The sequence below is a fragment of the Heloderma suspectum genome, chromosome 4, assembly GCF_057233095.1.
Source record: "Heloderma suspectum isolate Gila_16-S chromosome 4, 16-S_ref, whole genome shotgun sequence".
Taxonomy (NCBI): domain Eukaryota; kingdom Metazoa; phylum Chordata; class Lepidosauria; order Squamata; family Helodermatidae; genus Heloderma; species Heloderma suspectum.
The window spans coordinates 34,236,864-34,257,121 of NC_139461.1; the positions used below are offsets into that span (position 1 = coordinate 34,236,864).

General features: G+C 43.1%; 1 protein-coding gene across 2 annotated transcripts; it reads right to left on the minus strand.

Moving 5' to 3' along the window:
- Positions 1 to 457: 457 nt before the first annotated feature.
- EBAG9 (estrogen receptor binding site associated antigen 9) lies at positions 458 to 19,009 on the minus strand. 2 transcript variants are annotated; one of them, XM_084848924.1, is made up of 7 exons: positions 18,862 to 19,009; positions 8,852 to 8,949; positions 8,124 to 8,202; positions 7,832 to 7,990; positions 6,023 to 6,130; positions 4,649 to 4,740; positions 458 to 977 (listed from the first exon to the last, which is right to left on the minus strand). In XM_084848924.1, the coding sequence occupies exons 2-7, from the start codon at positions 8,932 to 8,934 to the stop codon at positions 857 to 859; spliced, it is 642 nt and encodes a 213-aa protein (XP_084705050.1). In that variant the 5' UTR covers positions 8,935 to 8,949; positions 18,862 to 19,009; the 3' UTR covers positions 458 to 856. The 2 variants fall into 2 exon arrangements, with proteins under 2 accessions (XP_084705050.1, XP_084705051.1); XM_084848925.1 differs by having other exon boundaries at positions 18,679 to 19,009.
- Positions 19,010 to 20,258: the final 1,249 nt, after the last annotated feature.

Here is a 20,258-nt window from a genome sequence, read left to right on the forward strand (position 1 = left end):
TAAGCCAGAGGTGCAGAACCTCAGGCCAAACCCAGCCCACGAGAGTTCCCCAGACAGCCATGCTTCCTCCTCCCAGCCCCACCACTTACCCCTGCTCTTTCAGTGGCTTCCCAGCTTTTGTGGCATTTTTTCCCATTCTAAAAAGGTTGAAATGCCTCGCCTAAGGCTTAGTTACTGTCAGTAAGAGCTTTGAGCTAAAATATGCTGCCAAGTTTGAGGGTTTGGACCCCAGCGCTCTGACCTCTGATCTTGCCTAACACTGGAATGCCCCCCCTCACCCCCAGTTTCATCAAAATGGAATTCGGCCCTCAGTCCAAAAGAGGATCAACACCCCTGTGGTTAAGTAAATTATGTTTTTTGTTCTATGCATGCTGTTGCCCACTTCCTTAGAATTTACAATGAGGTACTTAAAATGTGGCTGTGAAGGCAAAGTGTGTGAGAAGAGAGAAGCAACACATACTTTAAAATTATTTAATTACACACCTTTTCGGTAATAAGCATAATAGACAAGAGAATAGATTGCCATCATTCAATTATTTACACCTTTTTCCCCTTTAGCATCAAAACAGGTAGTCGAAGAGTTTATGCAGTAGTATCTCTTTAAGGAGGAGTGCAATGGGATAGGGCTTCTGCAGGAAACACTGTTCTGTCATGGTGAGATTTAGTGGGATGATGCTTTTGTTGTTTGCACTGTCCAGTTGAAGTTACTTTATGGAAGAAGTGTCTCTTCCAAGATGGCTTTAAAAATGAAGCAGTGAGCTGGAGTTCTAAAAATACTGAGATCGATACAAAATGATGCATTTGCTTTAGAAGCTGAATTCTCTCTGCTGGCACCATGATACCAATGTAAGTGGCATTAGGACAGCTTCACACCGATTTTATTTTGCTCTTTCTTCATTAACCGTTGAGCTTCTTTTTCCATTTTCTTCCTTTGTTGCTCAGCTGCTCTTTTTTCCCTTTCTGCTATCTTCTGCTGCCTACAGTGTAACAGACAGAAGACACAGAATTAAATGCAGAGCCATGTTATTTGTCAGACTGCTTTTGAAAGATCACACTGCACAGAGTCATTTCCTGAACCTCACCAGTTTGTTTTTAACCAGGTACTCAGTCATACCACTGGATTCTTCACTAATATCCACCATGGTACTGGGATGCATATACCCCAATGCTATGGGCTCTGACTACTGAACAGCATCTACAGATGACCGCACAGAGGACAACACAGAATGGGTGGGCTGACTTCAGTCTTGCATGTCTACCTTATTCTAAAAACCAGAATGAATTCATTATATTTCTATACCGCCCCATAGCCAAACCACTCTGGGCACTTCACAATAATTTAAAGAAACACATTAAAATACATTATGTAACATATAAATCCATTCACATAATGAGCCAGAACAGCACACACAACAATGTATATGTATACCAATTTAAGACACTCAGCCAGAGACAAAGGGACTTATATGTTGCCAGGCTCCAGGAGGAGGGCCTTAAGTGCAGAATCTCCATTGTCTTTTAAATTACCAAGCAAAAAAATCCATGCCCTGGATCTTCTTAAAAATTAAGGCATAACTAACCTCTGCTAAGTGATCCCGAGTTTTCATTCTTGCTTAACATAGCATTGCTTTGATGGACTAGACAAATTTTCAACCTAGCCTGGCATTCTTCGCAAGAATCCCAGTAACCAGATGGCACAAGGTGGCCCCCCGCAGTGGATCATGATACGCCCAGCCTGCTACACAGAAGTGCCCTCAGTAAGCTCAAATTTCATCCAGCATTTTCTGGGGCATGAAACAGTGATAGAGAAAAGGCTGCATACCAATATCAAAGAGTCTTAGACAACCTCCTGCATTGTGTGTGCCAAAGAGCAGAATTTTCTCATTTTTCTTGCTACTCCCCCTACACTTTATGAAGTTAATCCTCAATACTCCTTTAGTAATTATGTTTTGAGTAAGACATTGCTGATTTGAATTTTTGCTTGGACAACCCCCCCCCTCATATTTCATGTTACTAATTGTAATAATCAAACCTTATGTCAGCCTTTCCCAACCTTGGATCTCCAGATGTTATTGGACTACAACTTCCATCATCTCCAGCCAGTATGGCCAATGGGCAGGGATGATGAGAGTTGGAGTCCAACAACATCTGGGACCTCAAGACTGGGAAGGCTGTCATATGTGATATACAGTTGCATCTCCACAAAAAGACTAATTCTGAAATAGATATTTGAGGTAAAATCTAAAAAAAAAAGATTTCAGATCTCATACTTTGACTGTGTCATGGAAGACATCCCATGAGATACCTGGCATTAACAGGAACAGGCAGAAACAAATAGATGGAACTAATATTTTTCTTTAACCAGGAATCTGAGAGGCCACCTTAGTTGCATACTGAGCCCTCTGCTGGTTAGTCAAGACATGTGGATTCAAAAGTTCCAACACGCAACACCAGTTTACACAATTTCTCCCTCTTAAGATCTCATTTGCAATTTCTCATACATTCAAATCAATGGAAAATCAGTGTCATCCAAAACAAAAAGCCTGGCAGTTCTTATTTCCCACAAGTTCAGCTACTGTAACAAATTACATATTTCCCACTAAGGCTATAATCCTTTAAGCACCCACCTGGAAGTTAAGTCCCATTCAACTCAATGGGACTTACTTCTGAGTAGACATACATTGGATTGCACAGTCAATGGGGAAAATTTCCCCTACACAACACTTTGCCCCCAGTAACGCTGCACAATCACCACTATCAAGCAGACCCCTTGATCCTTGCTTGATGGGGAACCTTCGCTAAGAAAGCCAGTGTAGTTTAGCGGTTACTGCTGGACTTAGACCTGGGAAACACAGGCTCAATTCCCGACTTGAGCCAGTTACTATCTCTCATCTGAGCCCAACCTAGCTCATATGGTTATTGTGTGAAAAAAGAGGGTGACCATGTATATATCAGCCTGAGCTTCTTGAAGCAAGGCTGGGATAGAAAAAAAAAGATAGAAGTCTACCATACATTCATTCATTCATTCATTCAATTCATTAATCGCCCATCTGGCTGGTCAACCAGCCACTCTGGGCGATGTACAATAAAACCAGTTAAAAACAATAAAATTCAACATTAAAAACATCACATTTCTAAAATTACCCTAACCCACCCCAAATGCCTGCCTGAACAACCACGTTTTTAATGCGTGGTGGAAGCATTAAAATCCTGGTTGGATAAATGCTAAAAACACACCATCCTAGCTAACATAAAATGACCTTAAGAACAAAGCCGGATGTGCATAGCCAAAGAAGCCATGTTGGGAAGCAGAGGCAGCTGACAAATGGAGGGGAGGGTACAGCACATCTATGTCAAGACTGGCAGACAATATCCTTGTTAGACATTACCCCAGATTTTGTGCTGTTGGAATGCTTGAGCAACCAGTTAAGAGTCTGTATGTCTACAAAGTAACAGCTGTTGGAGATTTCTACCATCAACTTCAATGGAAACTGACAGTTTTGGAATCTGTTTCTTAGGGTGCAATCCTATGAACGTTTAGGCAGAAAAAAAGTCCTCCAATTCCCAGCATGGCTGGCTGGGTAATGCTAGGAGTTTTAGGACTGTTCTCTGTCTAAACCTGCATAGGATTGCACCCTTATTTATTGTTAAATTGTTCCCACCTCACAAAGGTGAACACAACTGAAAATCTAGCCTCTGTCACCCCACACACGCAGAACACTAATTCTATGTAGAAGGATTACTAACCACCTTTGTGCATGAGAGCCCACTTACCCATTTTTTCCTGCATTCCCATTCCCCAACTTCTGTTGGATATAGTTTTGCATATACTATTTGAGTTCTTGCCTCGATTTGTAGATAACAGGAAGCTACGGAGAAGTAGTTATTCATAGGGCTCTGTAGCTCTGGGGAGCCTTAGTTTCTCTAGGACCTGTCCCAAACCCATTTTTTCACCTGTCCTGTATTGCCACATACTAATTATTATTGTTTTTCATTTTTATTTAAATATTTTACTCTGGTTTCAAACCAAGCTACAAGTGGCTTGTAGAATAAAAACGAAAAGGAAGTACAAATTAAAATCAGAACCAGAAAAACAGCAGCTAAAAATCGATCCAATGCCTGGGTGAATACAAAATTCTTGCCCAGGTACCTAAAGCTCATTAGGCTAGGTGCCAAGCGAGCAGCCCTAGAGACAGCATTCCTTAATTACATCTGCAGAAGTTCTGGGACATTTCAAATGGAAAGATATAATGGGTATGAATCATAGCAGCAATTTTACTGTCTCTTTACTCTAATAATTGCATTACAGGAATGACCCTAGGCGAAGCTCAGGCTTGCATGCTCCCCACTCCACACTCTTCCTCCACTGTGGCTGCGAGACTGGAAGACTTTGCTTCTGTTTTTGCTTCTGCTTTTGAATAACTGCAATTTAGCGTTATGTCCAAACCCAGACAAAAAGTGTGGTTAGTTTTAAGTATGGTTTACTGACACAAGCCTAGTTCAAACCTTGCTTTATGAAGCTGGGGTTAACTGAAAACAGAAGCAAAACGTATGGTTATGTCTAGTTGCAGTCTTCCTGTATCCTCCCTGAAGCTGTGCCTACTAGTTGACACATTTTTGCGATACAGCCACAGGTCTGGGTAATTACCTCAGAACTTCTTCTGCTTGCCAGGATGCATCTTCCTCTTCTTCCCAAGCATTTCTGTTTTCCTGCCATGTCTCCAGGTCACCCAATTCCGGCTGAAAAGCAGCAAGAATTCAACACACAAAATATCCAACTGAAATATTCACAGTACCTCAGGAAAATATTATCCTGCATTATGGGTGCACTATTCTTTTTATAGCACTGTAATTCTAGGTTCAGGTAAAGTTAACTCTACCCCTCCATATCTACCCATCCCTGGGGAAAAACAACACCACTAATTGATGACAGCCATCCGTTGAACAAACTTACTAAAATGCAGAAGCACGTTCAAGCAACCTGCCTGTTTTTGAATGTTAGCCAAGACCCTCTTAATTTCTTTAGGACCCAATCCTATGCAAGTTTAGAAATGAAAAAGTCCAACTCCCAGCATTCCCTAGCCAGCATGGGGACATTGTAGGACTTTTTCTGTCTAAACTTACACAGGATTGCACTCTTAATGTACATACACCATTCCTTCCATGTTTTGCCATGATATCCTCTATACTTCGCTCTAATATCCTCTTTGAGAATGTCTCCCCAAAAAGTCTGCAGTGCTTAATACCAGACAAAGCATTTAATCAGAGATGCCTCAATTACTTCCCAGTTTTTATGTATGTGAAATGTTAAACTTCCTTCATGGAAAGGTGAAGCCATTCCCCCCTCCCCACCCCCAAGAAAAAAACAACAACATGCTCTTGAAGGGAGAAGGGGCAAATGGACATACTGCTTTTGTTTCTCACTTTGATTAACAATTTGTTTCCTTCTGTATCAGAGGAGAGGAGAAAGTGAACTGAATGAATCAATCCTATATCAATTAAAAAACTGGTGATAAGGAGCAGACTCGACAAACTGATAATGAGGCTGAGATAACTTGTTTAAAAACAATGTCATTAATAGTTATGAATAAAGGAAGCCATGCATGAAGACACTCTATGAGGAGTCAAAGTGGCTCATCAATGGTTGGCAGGCATAGGACTTGCCAGTTCTAGCATTTTTACTTTGCACGCAATTTAGCAGGTTGTTAGTATTATGTGCACAGCTGGACAATACAGGCTTCAAGAAACACTCTAAACTCAAGCACTGCCTTTGGAGACTTGCCATTGACAAGAATTCTTAGACACACTTAAACATATTAGTTTTCACATTTCTCTTGCATATATTTTTTTAGACCAGCTTCTTTAATTTTTAAGACTGGACCAAGGCCAAGAGGTCTAAGGCTTTATCAGATATTTCAACAACATGACTTCCCCTTGAACAAGCAAGAACAGTGATGGTTTCTTCTATGAGAGAAACAATAATCTGGAAACTGAAATTTATCAGTATGAAGAAGATACTTACAGATTGGTGAATAAAAGGAACATCTTGCGTAGCTGCTAATCGACTAGAAAATCCTGCACTGCCATCCTGGTTCCCAAAATTTAACGGTTCACGTTTTTTAACAATAATCTGAAAGGTAACATTTAAGAGGAAAGAAACAACAAATAATTAATATACTGGCATTATTAATAGATTGAACTGGAGGACTTCCAGCTCAATGACCTTCTGTGGCCCACATTAAGTCGGGCCTCCTGGCACTACCATATCCGACTACTTCTTTACAATGGTTTGGGCTTACATTTGCAGATTGGAACATACATACATATACACACACACATGTATTTCCAACAGTTCAAATGCAACAGGAAACCATGGTTTCCCACTACTTGAATGAGCCTAAGGCTCATCTACTCCCCATCTCTTTTGTGACCATGAAGTGATCAGAAGAGTCTGATTCCACTTTTAAACAAAGTGCAGTTCCACGTTATGACTGTACTTAAGAAACATGTGTTTGCTGAAACTCCACTTTGTGAGAACAGGTCAGAATAAGAGAGCCAGTGCGGTGTAGTGGCGAGAGTGCTGGACTGGGAGCCGGGAGATCCGGGTTCTAGTCCCCACTCGGCCATGGAAGCTCACTGGGTGACTTTGGGCCAGTCACAGACTCTCAGCCCAACCCACCTCACAGGGTTGTTGTTGTGAGGATACAACGGTGAGGAGGAGGATAATGTAAGCCAACTTGGGCTCCTTGCAAGAGCTAAAAAGGCAGGATAGAAATGCAATAAATAAATAAATAAATAAATCTGTAGTTTCCAATCTTGACCTGTTCTTATGTCCCAAGTCTGGACAAAACAGAGAATTGTTGTTTGCTTCAAAGCAGAAGCAGATATTTCCAACCTTGCCTCTCCAAAAGAGGAAGAGAGGGAGGAGTATGTGAGCACGAGGTTTGTGCAGGCTTGCTCACTTCTAAACTGGGCCAGTGTCATTTTGGGAAGGCTTAGCTGCACAATCTCTCTCGGTATAATATTATCGGCAGATAATGTTGGGAATTCCATATCCTTACAAATTTTCTCTTGCACACGTAAGTTTGTGACACCTGTTTAGCCCCACCCACATGCAATACAACTCTGGCCTGTCTGTGCTAGAAGGAAGCATCACAACACTCGTATGTGATGCACAGCAAGTTGGAGACAAAAATCCACATGTACATAACAGGGTCTGGCTGCTTGATGGAATGGAGTGGGGCTTTAGCACAACTATCAAAAGAAAATTAGCATACCAAAGTGCATAAATCTCAAATTACAACTGATATATCATTCAACCCATATAACTTAAGGTCATATGCAGTAACTACAGATATATTTTAAGTTTAAGTTTATTTGCCTAAGTTCTCCACTGATAGTATTATATGACAAAACTGACACTCACAAAAATCGAGAGGGAAAAATCATGTAAATACGCACGTCAGTCAACCTGATTACAAATGAAGCAACAAGGTACAAAGTAGAAAGGAGTAAAGTCTTCTCTGAAGCTGCCAAAATTCGACTCTAGCAGCAATCAGGTAACGGGCCATGCTGCACCTTGCAGCAATCCAGGCTGGCTAATCAATGCCGGCTAGCCAATCAAAGATCAAGATGGGACAACACACATAAGTGCACACACTGTTCCTCTGCTGGATATCACCATGTTCTCACAGCATGGCAGCCAACTGCGCCAACATTCCAGATAGCCAACATGTAGCAAACACATTCTGTGCAACAACTACTATTGTTAAATCACAATGACTACTTTATCGTATAACACTTCAAAACATTTTGCATGCTGGAAACATACTTTCTGTGTTTTTCTTATTGTTGGTGCCATGTCCTTAAAGTAGTCAGGCTCCATTTCTTCCAAACCATTTTGTTGATTGGCCACACTGCCATTACCGCCTTCAATTTTCACACTCGTGGGTGCATCTTCATCCCATGAAGACCAATCTTCTACTTCTGACTAAAGAGCAAACAGCAAGATTTCAGCTTCCTATTTGCAAACTGAAATTTATCGTCAATAAACTATTTTTTTACTGTGTCATTTGGCAGAATTATTGTTTAATTACTGGTATCTAGGTGATTAAAGTTATTACCTGTTTAGGAACAGATGAATAATCTACAGTGGTGGGCAAAGTTATTTGGTCTCCACTAAGTTTTCGCCCTCTTCCAGTCCTGAAAAAGAAATGTAGACATCTTCCTACCTCTGAAAATATAGGCACTACTTGGAACTATTAGTTAGGCTAAATAAGTTAGAGAAAGAAAATGATTTTAAAACCTAAATAAAAAATTAGCAAGTTTAAAAGACTTGATAAAGTCAGTAGCCTTTGCATAAGTAAATGTAATATCTGATTAAAATTCTATTTTAAGAAGGAATATAAAGAAAGCAAGCTTTGCAGCTGCTTTTGAACAAGTTTGGTCTAAGCAAGAGCTCTAAATTCTAGAAATCCTGACCACTGTAGATGGTCAGCTGTGATATGACAAGTTTCCATTATGAACCAAGGCGAGCAGAATCAAAATGTAACTAATTATCTAAATACAAAAAATAATCATATGACATAGACCAATCTATACATGATTCGATAGTGTTATTCTTGGATGTGCCAGCTGAATTATAGTCAAACCAGAAAATTTGTGAGCATATCTTTTGCAGTGTGTCTGATATTTTGCATATAAGTTTCAGTGAAAATACCTGGGTATTGCTAAGACCAACACTAGCCAGTTGGAAAATGTTAACACCGTGATAGGAGCTGAGATTAGTGAATACGATATAAACAATGGTTGGGGATCCCAAGATTTATTTTAGACATGATTTGATATTTACCTGCATATTAGCCGCTTAAAAAAAGAGAGTACTGCTGCCAGGCACGTACAAATTTTAAACAGACGGAACTGCGTAATGGCCATGATGGAGGTCTTCGCCTGCAAAAAGGAAGAAAATGATGCTGATGTTTATAAAGTAACTTCATATCAGCTCACTCCTTTTAGGGTGCAAGCCTATGCATGTTTAGACAGAGAAAAGTCCTACAACTCCCAGCATTCCCCAGCCAGCATGGGTGAAAGTTGTAGGACTTTTCTCTGTCTATACATGCATAGCATTGTGCCCTGAGGGAGCAATCCTGTCGGGACAGGCGGCCAGCTCCAAACTTGCAGATGATCCCCTATCCAATGCAGGGCAGGAAGAGTGTGGAGGGGATCTTCTCCTCCACGCTCCAGCCACCTTGCATTCACAACCAGACAGCCAATTTCAGCTGTCTAGCTGCAGGGTGTTGGCGCATGGGGTGGGGAGGCCAGATGACGCATAGGAAGCATCATGGCAGCACTTCCACACTCCCTGCCCTCTTTTGCCCTGCTCTGCTCTTATGAGCCCGGGGACAATCCGCACTGCCTATGAGAAGGTGGGGGAGACAGTTCTCCAGGAACTGACCAATCCTATGGCCATCTAGCCGCTGTCTGGGGGCCAAAGGATTGCGCCGTTTGTGTCTCACTGATGCTGGAGCCAGTCAGTTCATACAGTTCAATATGATTAGAATTTATAGACATGGCTTCAAGGTGTCCACATTGATACCCAGGTACCAAGGAACATACCTAATATTTATCCTTTCCATTTCCATGCTACTGGTCAGGATATTCACAAGTTCACATACTTCTTTCACAGTTTTGAACTCCTGCTTTTTCACAAAATGAAAGCACATATGAAAGAGTCAAAATCTGTGTCAAATTATAAATAAGCCTCTTGAATCTATCAGGTTCAGTGAAGGGAAATCTTTTCTGCATGAATACGGTTGGCACAATTAACTAAATTAATTATGGTGAAAGAGCCTAAGAAAGGAAGAAAGAATTAGGCTGTCAAGAACCATGAATGTTTTTCAGTCCTATTTGAAAGATTTATACATTTCTTCCTTTGAATTCTTCCTTAAGAATGATGGAGGTGGTGGATCATTCAAAGTCATTTTAGCTTGATTTCTTATGCCTACAATGGTTTTGAATGACAGGAAACAAGTAAGCAAAATAAGAACCCCTGAAATATTAGCCAAATTAAACTGGCTAATAGTTGCTGTTCATACTACTGTGGTCCATTCCAGTTGATTGGTTTCATTAACTGATTTTTTTTTTGCATTTGTGAATGGATACTGAGAGTTAACATTTCAATAATATTCACAGTTCAGGACGTTTCTGCATTTAAGCTGGTTTCCACCAGCCATGTTGGGTGATAGGGGGTGTGTGTATGTGTGTGTATGGGGTGTCTATGTTTATATCAATTTGTTTGAACTGGATATAGTTTAATGTATTGTCACATGACCAATATGGGCTGGACATTTTATAAAGACTTTCTATATACCCTGAGATATATTTTATATAACACTTCTTTATTTGTGTTGACATGGGATAAAACAAACAAACAAAGGTAGCCATGTTGACCATAAGAAAAATGTGAAAATCCATATTACTATAATATCTGTACTAGGCCAACCAAAAGATCTCAAAAAATGTGCAAGCTTTCAAGATCTCCAGATCCCTTAATCAAGCAAGATGTTCCAAAAAGCACGTTTGGCTTGGGGGCGGGGGGATAAAAATTCTGACTTGATAGTGAAGTCACAGACCCAGTCTGCATGATAAAACAACCCAGTTTGTTAACTGTGTTGTCTGTGAACATGCAGGAGTGAGCAAGCTGGATCCTGCCCGCTCCCGCTTTGTTAAACAACCCAGTTTTAACCCATGATTTATTGTTGGGTTTAAACTCTGGGGTGTTTCTCTCTCAACAACCCCAGAGTTCAGAGTTTGGACATCATAGCGAACAACCCAGGAACGAGCATTCCTGGGTTGTTTAGCAAAGCAGAAGCAGGCAAGAACCAGCATGCTCACTCCCACACATTCACAAACAGCCCATGGTTAACAAACCGTGGGCTGTTTAATCATCCAAACTAGGCCAGAGTGTCTGCATGTTCAGAATGCCAAGATGCAGTGGCGGAGGAGGGGTCTCCAGACATTCAAATTAGGCTCCGAAGGTCATATGATGTTTACAAGGCTGGACCTGGAGCTGCCTTAAGGTTGCTATGAACAAGAAAGGGGAAAATGTTGGATCCCCCATTTTAGACATCTAAAGTCCGGCTGTTATTCAGACATGTTTCCAACTTCGATGAAGCACATGGGGCCTATAAATGCATTGCCAATTTCTGGCACAAGAACCAACTATGCCCACTGAAAAAATGTTCCCTGCCTGGAAGCAAATCTTACTTGCCACAGGCTATCAAGCAAGTGGCTATTTACATGCCTGGTTTAAAGCTGCCTTGACTGGAAAGGCAGGGTATAAATAAAATAAAATAAATACATAATAAATAATAAAGAGTTCCTTCACTGGTGTTACAAAAGCAGATCTCACAATTTTAAGTCAGTACTAACAGATGCAAAATGGTTAAATTTCTCATCTATTCATGCATAAGAGCATTCTATGAATGCAATGCATAATATTTTGGCTCCCAGTGTGTACCAACATTCAGACTGACTTGTGCTAGAGAATACAATTATACTATGAACTTCTTCCTACAATCCCACTCTCTAAACATCCAGGCTCTAACACCTATCATTCTAGTTCTCATTAAGAGTTTATTATAGTTCAAAGCAGTCAATCTTACTTTCATCATGAAGTCAGTTAACCCTACATTAGTTATTTTTTATGTACAGCACTAAGGCCACAGTGTTATACATACTTAACTGGGTTTAAGTCCCACTGAACTCAATGAGAACTACTTCGGAGTAGACGTGTATAGGATTGCACTGTAAACTATTATTAGGGAATAATTTCAGAATAATTTAGGAAAAGCATTCTCAAGCTGTAGAAAATACTAACAACATAAATAATAACTATCATCATTTTAGCTTGACAGTTTTATAACCTCAAATCAAAAGACACAGCTAGAGCAACAAAAATGAAAATGGAAGGGTTTTTTTATGTAGGAGAGTTCTTGGATGCTATTTTCCCTATGGCATATAAAGCACATTATTAGATGCAAAGATTATGCCTCTGCTTTCTAAATATGTTTTTAGTTTCAACACACACATGCATATACTATACATGCTTTTTGCCCTTTGAATTAGTAACCCTAACATCCATGTTTTACTAGGAATTCACCCTAATGATTTCAATGGCATTTACTTCCAAATATGCGTTCTTAGTACTGCAGCCCAAGACAGATGTTCTCTTGGACAGAGAGATGGTTTCTATTTACACACAGTCCATTTTCCCCAAATGAACAAAAGAATATGGTACCAACTGTAGGCATCTGGGGAAAAAATATTTTAACTCTGTTGAAGTGCAGCTAGCTAACGTTATCGAGAGGATTCACATTGAAGGGGATGAAAATGGAATAGTAACATAGGTAATCTATATCTTTTAGCTTGTCTTACTACTTAAGGGCAAATTCAGATCTTTCATAGCAAAAATAGTAACCCCTGAAGCAATTCCTTGTAAATTACAAGGCTCAGAAAGCATCCTACAGAGCCAACAAGCATGCAACCCTTAAATGTCAACAATGTCTCAACCAGCAGGTTTTAGTTACAGCAACCTGCAACCAACCAGAGAAGAGTGATGATAAAGAATAAACACTTAACTTTAAGACTACTTGGATATCACACATTGCTATTTTCCCTTGACCGATGTGCACTATCATGAAATATTAAATATGTTACATTTTGTAGTTATTAATGACTAAAATTTCAGTGCTCTCATCAAGACTCAATACGGCTTGAATCAGTCAGTAAGACCCAAAAACCTTTGTATCAATGGTCCACCAATTATAGCCGGGCTTCGTGGCCATATTTTCATTTCTAATAGCTAGCTATGAAGTCCAGTCTCATCATGATAGCACAACAATATTGCGTGAATTTATCAACAGATATTGGGTTGGATTCAGATTTACACGGGATCAACTGCACTGGTGGAAGTGGACTCCTCCAGCTCCTTGAGAATGCCGTGTGGGAGTGCGTGAGCAGGCTGCCTCCCACTTACTCACCACTTCCGCTTTACATCCGCTTTCATCAACAACCCAGGAATGCCCTGGATTGTTGATGAGACATGTGAACCTGAAACTTTGGGATACTGAGGGACAAACTCAGAATTTTAGCCCAACAAACCAGCAAGTAACTGGTTAAAGAACAGGAAGCAAAGAGTAGGAATAAATGGACTGTTCTCACAATGGAGGGATGTAAGCAGTGGAGTTGTCGAAGGATCTGTATTGGGACTGGTACTTTTTAACTTGTTCATTAATGATCTAGAGTTAGGGGTAGCAGTGAGGTGGCCAAGTTTCCTGAAGACACCAAATTATTCAGCGTGGTAAGAATCCCTTGTGGCCACGGTGGCTTAGTGGTTAAGACGCTGAACTGCAGACCAGAAGGTCGGCAGGACAGGAGTTCGAGACCCGAGTGCCGTGTGACAGAGTGAGCTCCCGTCTTCAGTCCCAGCTCCTACCAACCTAGCAGCTCGAAAGCAAGAAATTGCAGGAAGATAAATAGGTACCACTTCGGCGGGAAAGGTAACAGCGTTCTGTCCACCTCGGTGTTCAGTCATGCCAGCCACATGACCACAGAAGCATCTTCGGACAGCGCTGGCTCTTCGACTTAGAAATGGAGATGAGCACCACATCCTAGAGTCAGACACGACTGGTTGGGGACACCTTTACCTTTTTAAGAATCCCTTAGAAGAAATGGAGTAGCACTCATAGTCAACAAAAGGGTTGGAAAAGCAGTACTGGGGTACAATCTCAAAAACGACAGGATGATCTCACTACGAATCCAAGGCAAGCCATTCAGCATCACAGTAATTCAAGTCTATGCCCCAGCCACTGAGGCCGAAGAAGCTGAGGTTGATCGGTTCTATGAAGACCTACAACACCTTCTAGAACTAACACCAAAAAAAGATGTCCTTTTCATCATAGGGGATTGGAATGCTAAAGTAGGAAGTCAAGAAATCACCGGGATAACAGGCAAGCATGGCCTTGGTGTACAAAATGAAGCAGGACAAAGGCTAATAGAGTTTTGCCAAGAGAACACGCTGATCATAGCAAACACTCTTTTCCAACAGCACAAGAGGCGACTCTACACATGGACGTCACCAGATGGTCAATATCGAAATCAGATTGATTATGTCCTTTGCAGCCAAAGATGGAGAAGCTCCATACAGTCAGTCAAAACAAGACCTGGAGCTGACTGTGGCTCAGATCATGAGCTTCTTATTGCAAAATTTCAGCTTAAATTGAAGAACGTAGGGAAAACCACTAAACCATTCAGGTATGACCTCAATCATATCCCTTATGAATATACAGTGAAGGTGACAAATAGATTTAAGGGATTAGACCTGATAGACAAGAGTGCCTGAGGAACTATGGACGGAGGTCCGTAACATTGTTCAGGAGGCAGCAACTCAATCCATCCCAAAGAAAAAGAAATGCAAGAAAGCAAAGTGGCTGTCTGAGGAGGCTTTACAAGTAGGTGAGGAAAGAAGGGAAGCGAAAAGCAAGGGAGAAAGGGGAAGATATATCCAACTGAATGCAGAGTTCCAGAGAATAGCAAGGAGAGACAAGAAGGCCTTCTTAAATGAACAATGCAAAGAAACTGAAGAAAACAATAGAATGGGAAAGAGAGATCTTTTCAAGAAAATCAGAGGTATCAAGGGAACATTTTGTGCAAAGACGGGCATGGTAAAGGACAAAGAAGGCAGGGACCTCACAGAAGCAGATGAGGTTAAGAAGAGGTGGAAAGAATACACAGAAGAACTATACAGGAAAGATCTGAATGTCCCTGATAGCCATGATAGTGCGGTCACTGAACTTGAGCCGGACATCCTAGAGAGTGAAGTCAAGTGGGCCTTAGGAAGCAATACTAACAACAATGCTAGTGGAGATGACAGTACTCCAGCTGAGCTATTTAAAATCCTAAGAGATGATGCTGATAAAGTGCTGCACTCAATATGCCAACAAATTTGGAACGCTCAACAGTGGCCACAAGACTGGAAAAGGTCAGTTTACATTCCAATTCCAAAGAAGGGCAACGCCAAAGAGTGTTCAAACTACCGCACAATTGCGCTCATTTCACATGCCAGCAAGGTGATGCTCAAAATCCTACAAGCTAGGTTTCAGCAGTATGCGAACCGAGAACTACTGGAAGTACAAGCTGGGTTTCGAAGAGGCAGAGGAACTAGAGATCAAATCGCCAACGTTCGCTGGATCATGGAGAAAGCTGGAGAATTCCAGAAAAACGTCTATTTCTGCTTCATTGACTACGCTAAAGCCTTTGATTGTGTGGATCACAATAAACTGTGGCAAATTCATAAAGAGATGCGAGTACCAGACCACCTTACCTGTCTCCTGAGATACCTGTACGAGGGTCAAGAAGCAACAGTAAGAACCAGACATGGAACAACTGATTGGTTCAAAATTGGGAAAGGAGTACGACAAGACTATATATTGTCGCCCTGCTTATTTAACTTATATGCAGAGTACATCATGAGAAACGCCAGGTTGGATGAATCACAGGAATTAAGATTGCCGGGAGAATTATCAACAACCTCAGATACGCAGACGATACCACCCTAATGGCAGAAAGGGAAGAGGATCGAAAGAGCCTCTTGTTCAGGGTAAAAGAGGAGAGTGCAAAAGCTGGTTTGAAACTCAACATTAAAAAACTAACATCATGGCATCTGGCCCCATCACTTCCTGCAATATAGAAGGGGAAGAAATGGAAGCAGTGACAGATTTCATTTTCTTGAGCTCCAAGATCACCGCAGACGGTGACTGTAGCCATGAAATTAAAAGACGCTTGCTCCTTGGGAGGAAAGCTATGGCAAACCTAGATAGCATAGTAAGAAGCAGAGACATCACCTTGTCGACAAAGGTCTGTATAATCAAAGCTATGGTTTTCCCAGTAGTAATGTATGGCTGTGAGAGCTGGACTATAAGGAAGGCTGAGCGCCGAAGAATTGATTCTTTTGAACTGTGGTGCTGGAGAAGACTCTTACGAGTCCCCTAGACTGCAAGGAGGTCAAATCAGTCCATCCTAAAGGAAATCAACCCTGAGTGCTCATCGGAAGGACAGATACTGAAGCTGAAGCTCAAATATTTTGGCCACCTAATGCGAAGAGAAAACTCACTGGAAAAGACCCTGATGCTGGGAAAGACTGAAGGCAAAAGGAGAAGGGGATGGCAGAGGATGAGATGGCTAGATAGCATCACCGATGCAATGAATATGAACTTGAGCACGCTCCGGGAGAGAGTGGAGGACAGGAAGGCCTGGCGTGCTATGGTCCATGGGGTCACGAAGAGTCGGATATGACTTAACGACTGAACAACAAGAAAAAACAAAAAGAAATTACGAAGAGCTCGGAAAGGATCTCTCAATATTGGATGAAAGGGCAATTAAATGACAAATGCAATTCAATGCAAGTAAAGCGTAAATTGACATAGATTGGTGCAAAAATCTCTAACCTCACATATATGATGATGGGGTCAGAGCTAGTGATGAAGCAGCAGGAAAGAGATCTTGGGGTCATGGTGGAGAAGTCAATTTTTTTTTTTAAGAGGGTCTATGACCCCGCTGGCAAAGGCGAAGTACAGGCTGAAGGGGCAGGATTGCAGCTTGAGATGGATAGGCATATGGTCAAGGAACACCTCATTACTTTGAATGAGTTCAAATCTCCAGGGCCAGATGAACTGCATCCTAGAGTCATAAAGGAACTGGCAGAAGAACTCTCAGAGCCACTGTCTATTCTCTTTGAGAAATCATGGAGGACAGGTGAAGTGCCAGATGACTGGAGGAGGGCTAATGTTGTCCCTATCTTCCAAAAGGGCAAAAATGAGGAACCTGAGAACTACAGACCAGTCAGCCTGACATCAATCCCTGGGAAAAATCTGGAGCAGATGATGAAGCAATCCATCTGTAAGCACCTTGAAAACAATGCAGTGATTATTCGAAGCCAACATGGATTTGTCAGGAACAAATCCTGGCAGACTAATCTGATCTCATTTTTTGATCAAGTAACCTCCCGTGTGGACCATGGGACTGCTGTAGACATAATATACCTCGACTTCAGCATAGCTTTCGACAAAGTGCCCCATGATATCCTGATGAGCAAACTAGCTCAAAATGGGCTAGATGAAACAACGATCCGCTGGATCCACAGTTGGCTACAGAATCAGAATCAAAGAGTGCTTGCCAATGGGACCTTCTCAAACTGGGGAGAGGTAACGAGCAGGGTACCGTAGGGCTCAGTCCTGGGCCCACTGCTCTTCAACATTTTTATTAATGACTTGGAGGAGGAGGTGCAGGGAAGGCTGATCAAATTTGCAAAGGACACAAAATTGGGTGGGATAGCTAATACTTTGGAAGACAGAAACAAAATTCAAAGTGAACTTGATAGACTGGAGCGCTGGGCAGAAAACAAAAGAATGACATTTAATAGGGATAAATGCCAAGTTCTGCACCTAGGAAAAAGAAACCAAATGCACAGTTACAAGATGGGGGATACTTGGCTCAGCAACACTACAAGCGAGAAGGATGTTGGAACTGTTGTTGATCATAAGCTGAATATGAGCCAACAATGTGCTGTGGCTGCAAAAAAGGCAAATGCCATTTTGGGCTGCATTCATAGAAGCACAGCTTCCAAATCCCAGGAAGTACTAGTTCCCCTCTACTCAGCACTGGTTAGGCCTCATCTGTCCAGTTCTGGGCACCACACTTTAAGAAGGATGCAGACAAACTGGAGAGGGTTCAGAGGAGGGCAGCAAAGGTGATCAGGGGACTGGAAACAAAGCCCTATGAAGAGAGACTGAAAGAACTGGGCATGTTTAGCCTTGAGAAGAGAAGACTGAGGGGAGATAGGATAGTGCTCTTCAAGTACTTGAAAGGTTGTCACAGAGAGGAAGGCCAGGATCTCTTCTTGATCATCCCAGGGTGCAGGATATGGAATCATGGGCTCAAGTTACAAGGAAGCCAGATTCCAGCTGAACATCAGGAAAAACTTCCTGTAAGAGCAATACGACAATGGAACCGACTACCTGGGGAGGTGGTGGGCTCTCCCACACTGGAGGCGTTCAAGATGAGGCTGGACAGCCACCTGTCAGGGATGCTCTGACTTGGATACCTGGATTGAGCAGGGGGTTGGACTCGATGGCCTTGTAGGCCCCATCCAACCCTACTATTCTATGATTCTTCAAAGAATCTTCAGTGCCATCTGTAATGTACGAATCTGCATGCCAGATAAACATTCTGAGGACAAACAAACAAAGGAAGGGATTGTGACCTGCATCCACCCACGGGTGGAAGTCACCTAGTGTCACTCTCAGAGGGCACCCCGGGCTTGTGGAATGGCGGGTTTAGTTCCACGTGGCAAACAGCGCTGGCCAAGGGCCTGCGAAAGGCATGATGGCCCTTCGAGATCACCGTTACTCAGAAGAACATCACCGACGTCTACAGTGCTAAGGCGCGTTCCCGAGCGGCTTCGAACTCTATATATCGGCAGTATGTTGCCCGCAGAGCAAGGAGAGGGGCACCCATCCACAACGACGCTGCGAGGCAGGCTACTGGTCTTACTCTACAGACGCGCCACTGAGGGCACGAGAGACGCTCTCCTCAGGTTTGTCCGGAAAGTAACCAGCCTACCCTTTGTCGGGAGGCAGGGGCCGAGCCGGGCACACACGGGGCCCAGGCGGACGCTCGCTCTGAGGGGATCCCCGGCGGCCAACCAGCGAAGGAAGCGAAAGCCGAGCCGGGGAGGGGAGAAGCCGCCGCGGCTCCGCCCGCGGAGGGCGACGACAGGGGCGGCGGCGCCTCCTCCGCGCTCACCTTGTCCAGCGCGGAGCGGAGATGGAGGCGACGCGGCCCGAGCCGAGGGGGAGCCGCTTCCCTCGGCGAGCGCGAGCTCCCTTCATCCAGAGGCGGGCGCGGCCTCCGGCGCGGCCATCGTCCCCTTCACCAGGCCGCCGCCAGCTCCGCCTTACGGTCACCCGGGAGACCCACTCGCTCGGGCCCGCCTCTTCCGGCCACGCTCCTCGCGACCAACCGAACGCGGAGCAGGAACGAGGGGCGGGGAAAGAGCAGGAAAGGACGCTCTGCGCAAGCGCCCTGAAGCCGCGCCCCCTCCCGGTGGTGTCATTGAGCTCGAGAACCAGAGGCGGAGCTTAAGGGACGTGCCAGCTCGATCACGTGACGTCCTTAGGGCTTCTTCTCCTGCTCGTGTCGCCTTAGTGCAGCCCAGTGGAAGCTGGTGGCTCTGATTTCGGTGGGGCCGCGGTTCCATTCTGGGTTCCACTCAGAACCAGCCCGATCTCTAAAGGAGCTACCCAAAGCGCTGAACCCAACCCCCCAAATCGGTTCAGCACCTTGGATAGCTCCTCTAGAGTTCGGGCTGGTTCTGACTGGAACTCGGAGCGGATTTGCAGCCTCGCCGAAATCGGAGCCACCAGCCTCCACCGGTGCAGTCTAAACATGCATAGGATAGCGCCCTTATTAAAATGCATCCCTATTCCAAAGGGAAATTATCAGTTACGCTCTATATTGTAGCATTTTTCTGTTCATCTAATTATTAGATGAACAGAAAAATACTGCAGGCTTGGGGGGGTGGGGTAGAAGTTTTAAAGGAGAGGAGAAAAGGGTTGGGTTGGGAGGTTTTCCAAGAGAAATAGTCTTACGTACACACCAGTGCCAAAAATAAAAATTGGATAGGTTTGGGCCTGGCTTATTTCCTCCACGGCAAGATGTCTGAGAATTTATGATTGCAATCCTGTGCATGCCAAGCCCCTGCTGGACCCCATGCATGTTTACCTCAAAGTAAGCTTGACTGAATTCTAACTAACTTTTTTACTAACTTTTTTTCATTTACTTGTCTTGTAACACACACTTCCACACCAGTGGGACTCTGCTTTTAACCTCTACTGAGTAGAGGAGCAGGCACAGGCTAGTCTAGAACAATCACAAAGCTAGACACAAAAGGGAAAGGAGGCTATGGAAGGACAAGACTCTCCAGTGGTGGTGACCTGCAAGGTGTGTGCAATGTTTGTTTTCTTGCCTGAGAACAACATGGCCTACACCTGCAACAAGTGCAAGTTGATCACGCTGCTGGAGGAAAAAGTAAGTGGACTGGAGCGGCGACTGTTGACCCTCCGGGGAATAAGAGAACACGAAGAGTTCTTGGACAGAATGGGGGAACTACAGCAGCAAAGGGAAGACCAGAAGCTTGAAGA

Excerpts from the sequence above, each read along its gene's own strand:
- EBAG9 (XM_084848924.1), bottom strand. The coding sequence starts at position 8,934 with ATGGCCATTACGCAGTTCCGTCTGTTTAAAATTTGTACGTGCCTGGCA. Across the intron at positions 8,203-8,851 it reads TTTAAGCGGCTAATATGCAG|GACTGGAAGAGGGCGAAAAC; the intron begins GTAAATATCAAA and ends TTTCTTTTTCAG. Across the intron at positions 6,131-7,831 it reads CAATAAGAAAAACACAGAAA|ATTATTGTTAAAAAACGTGA; the intron begins GTATGTTTCCAG and ends GTTACCTTTCAG.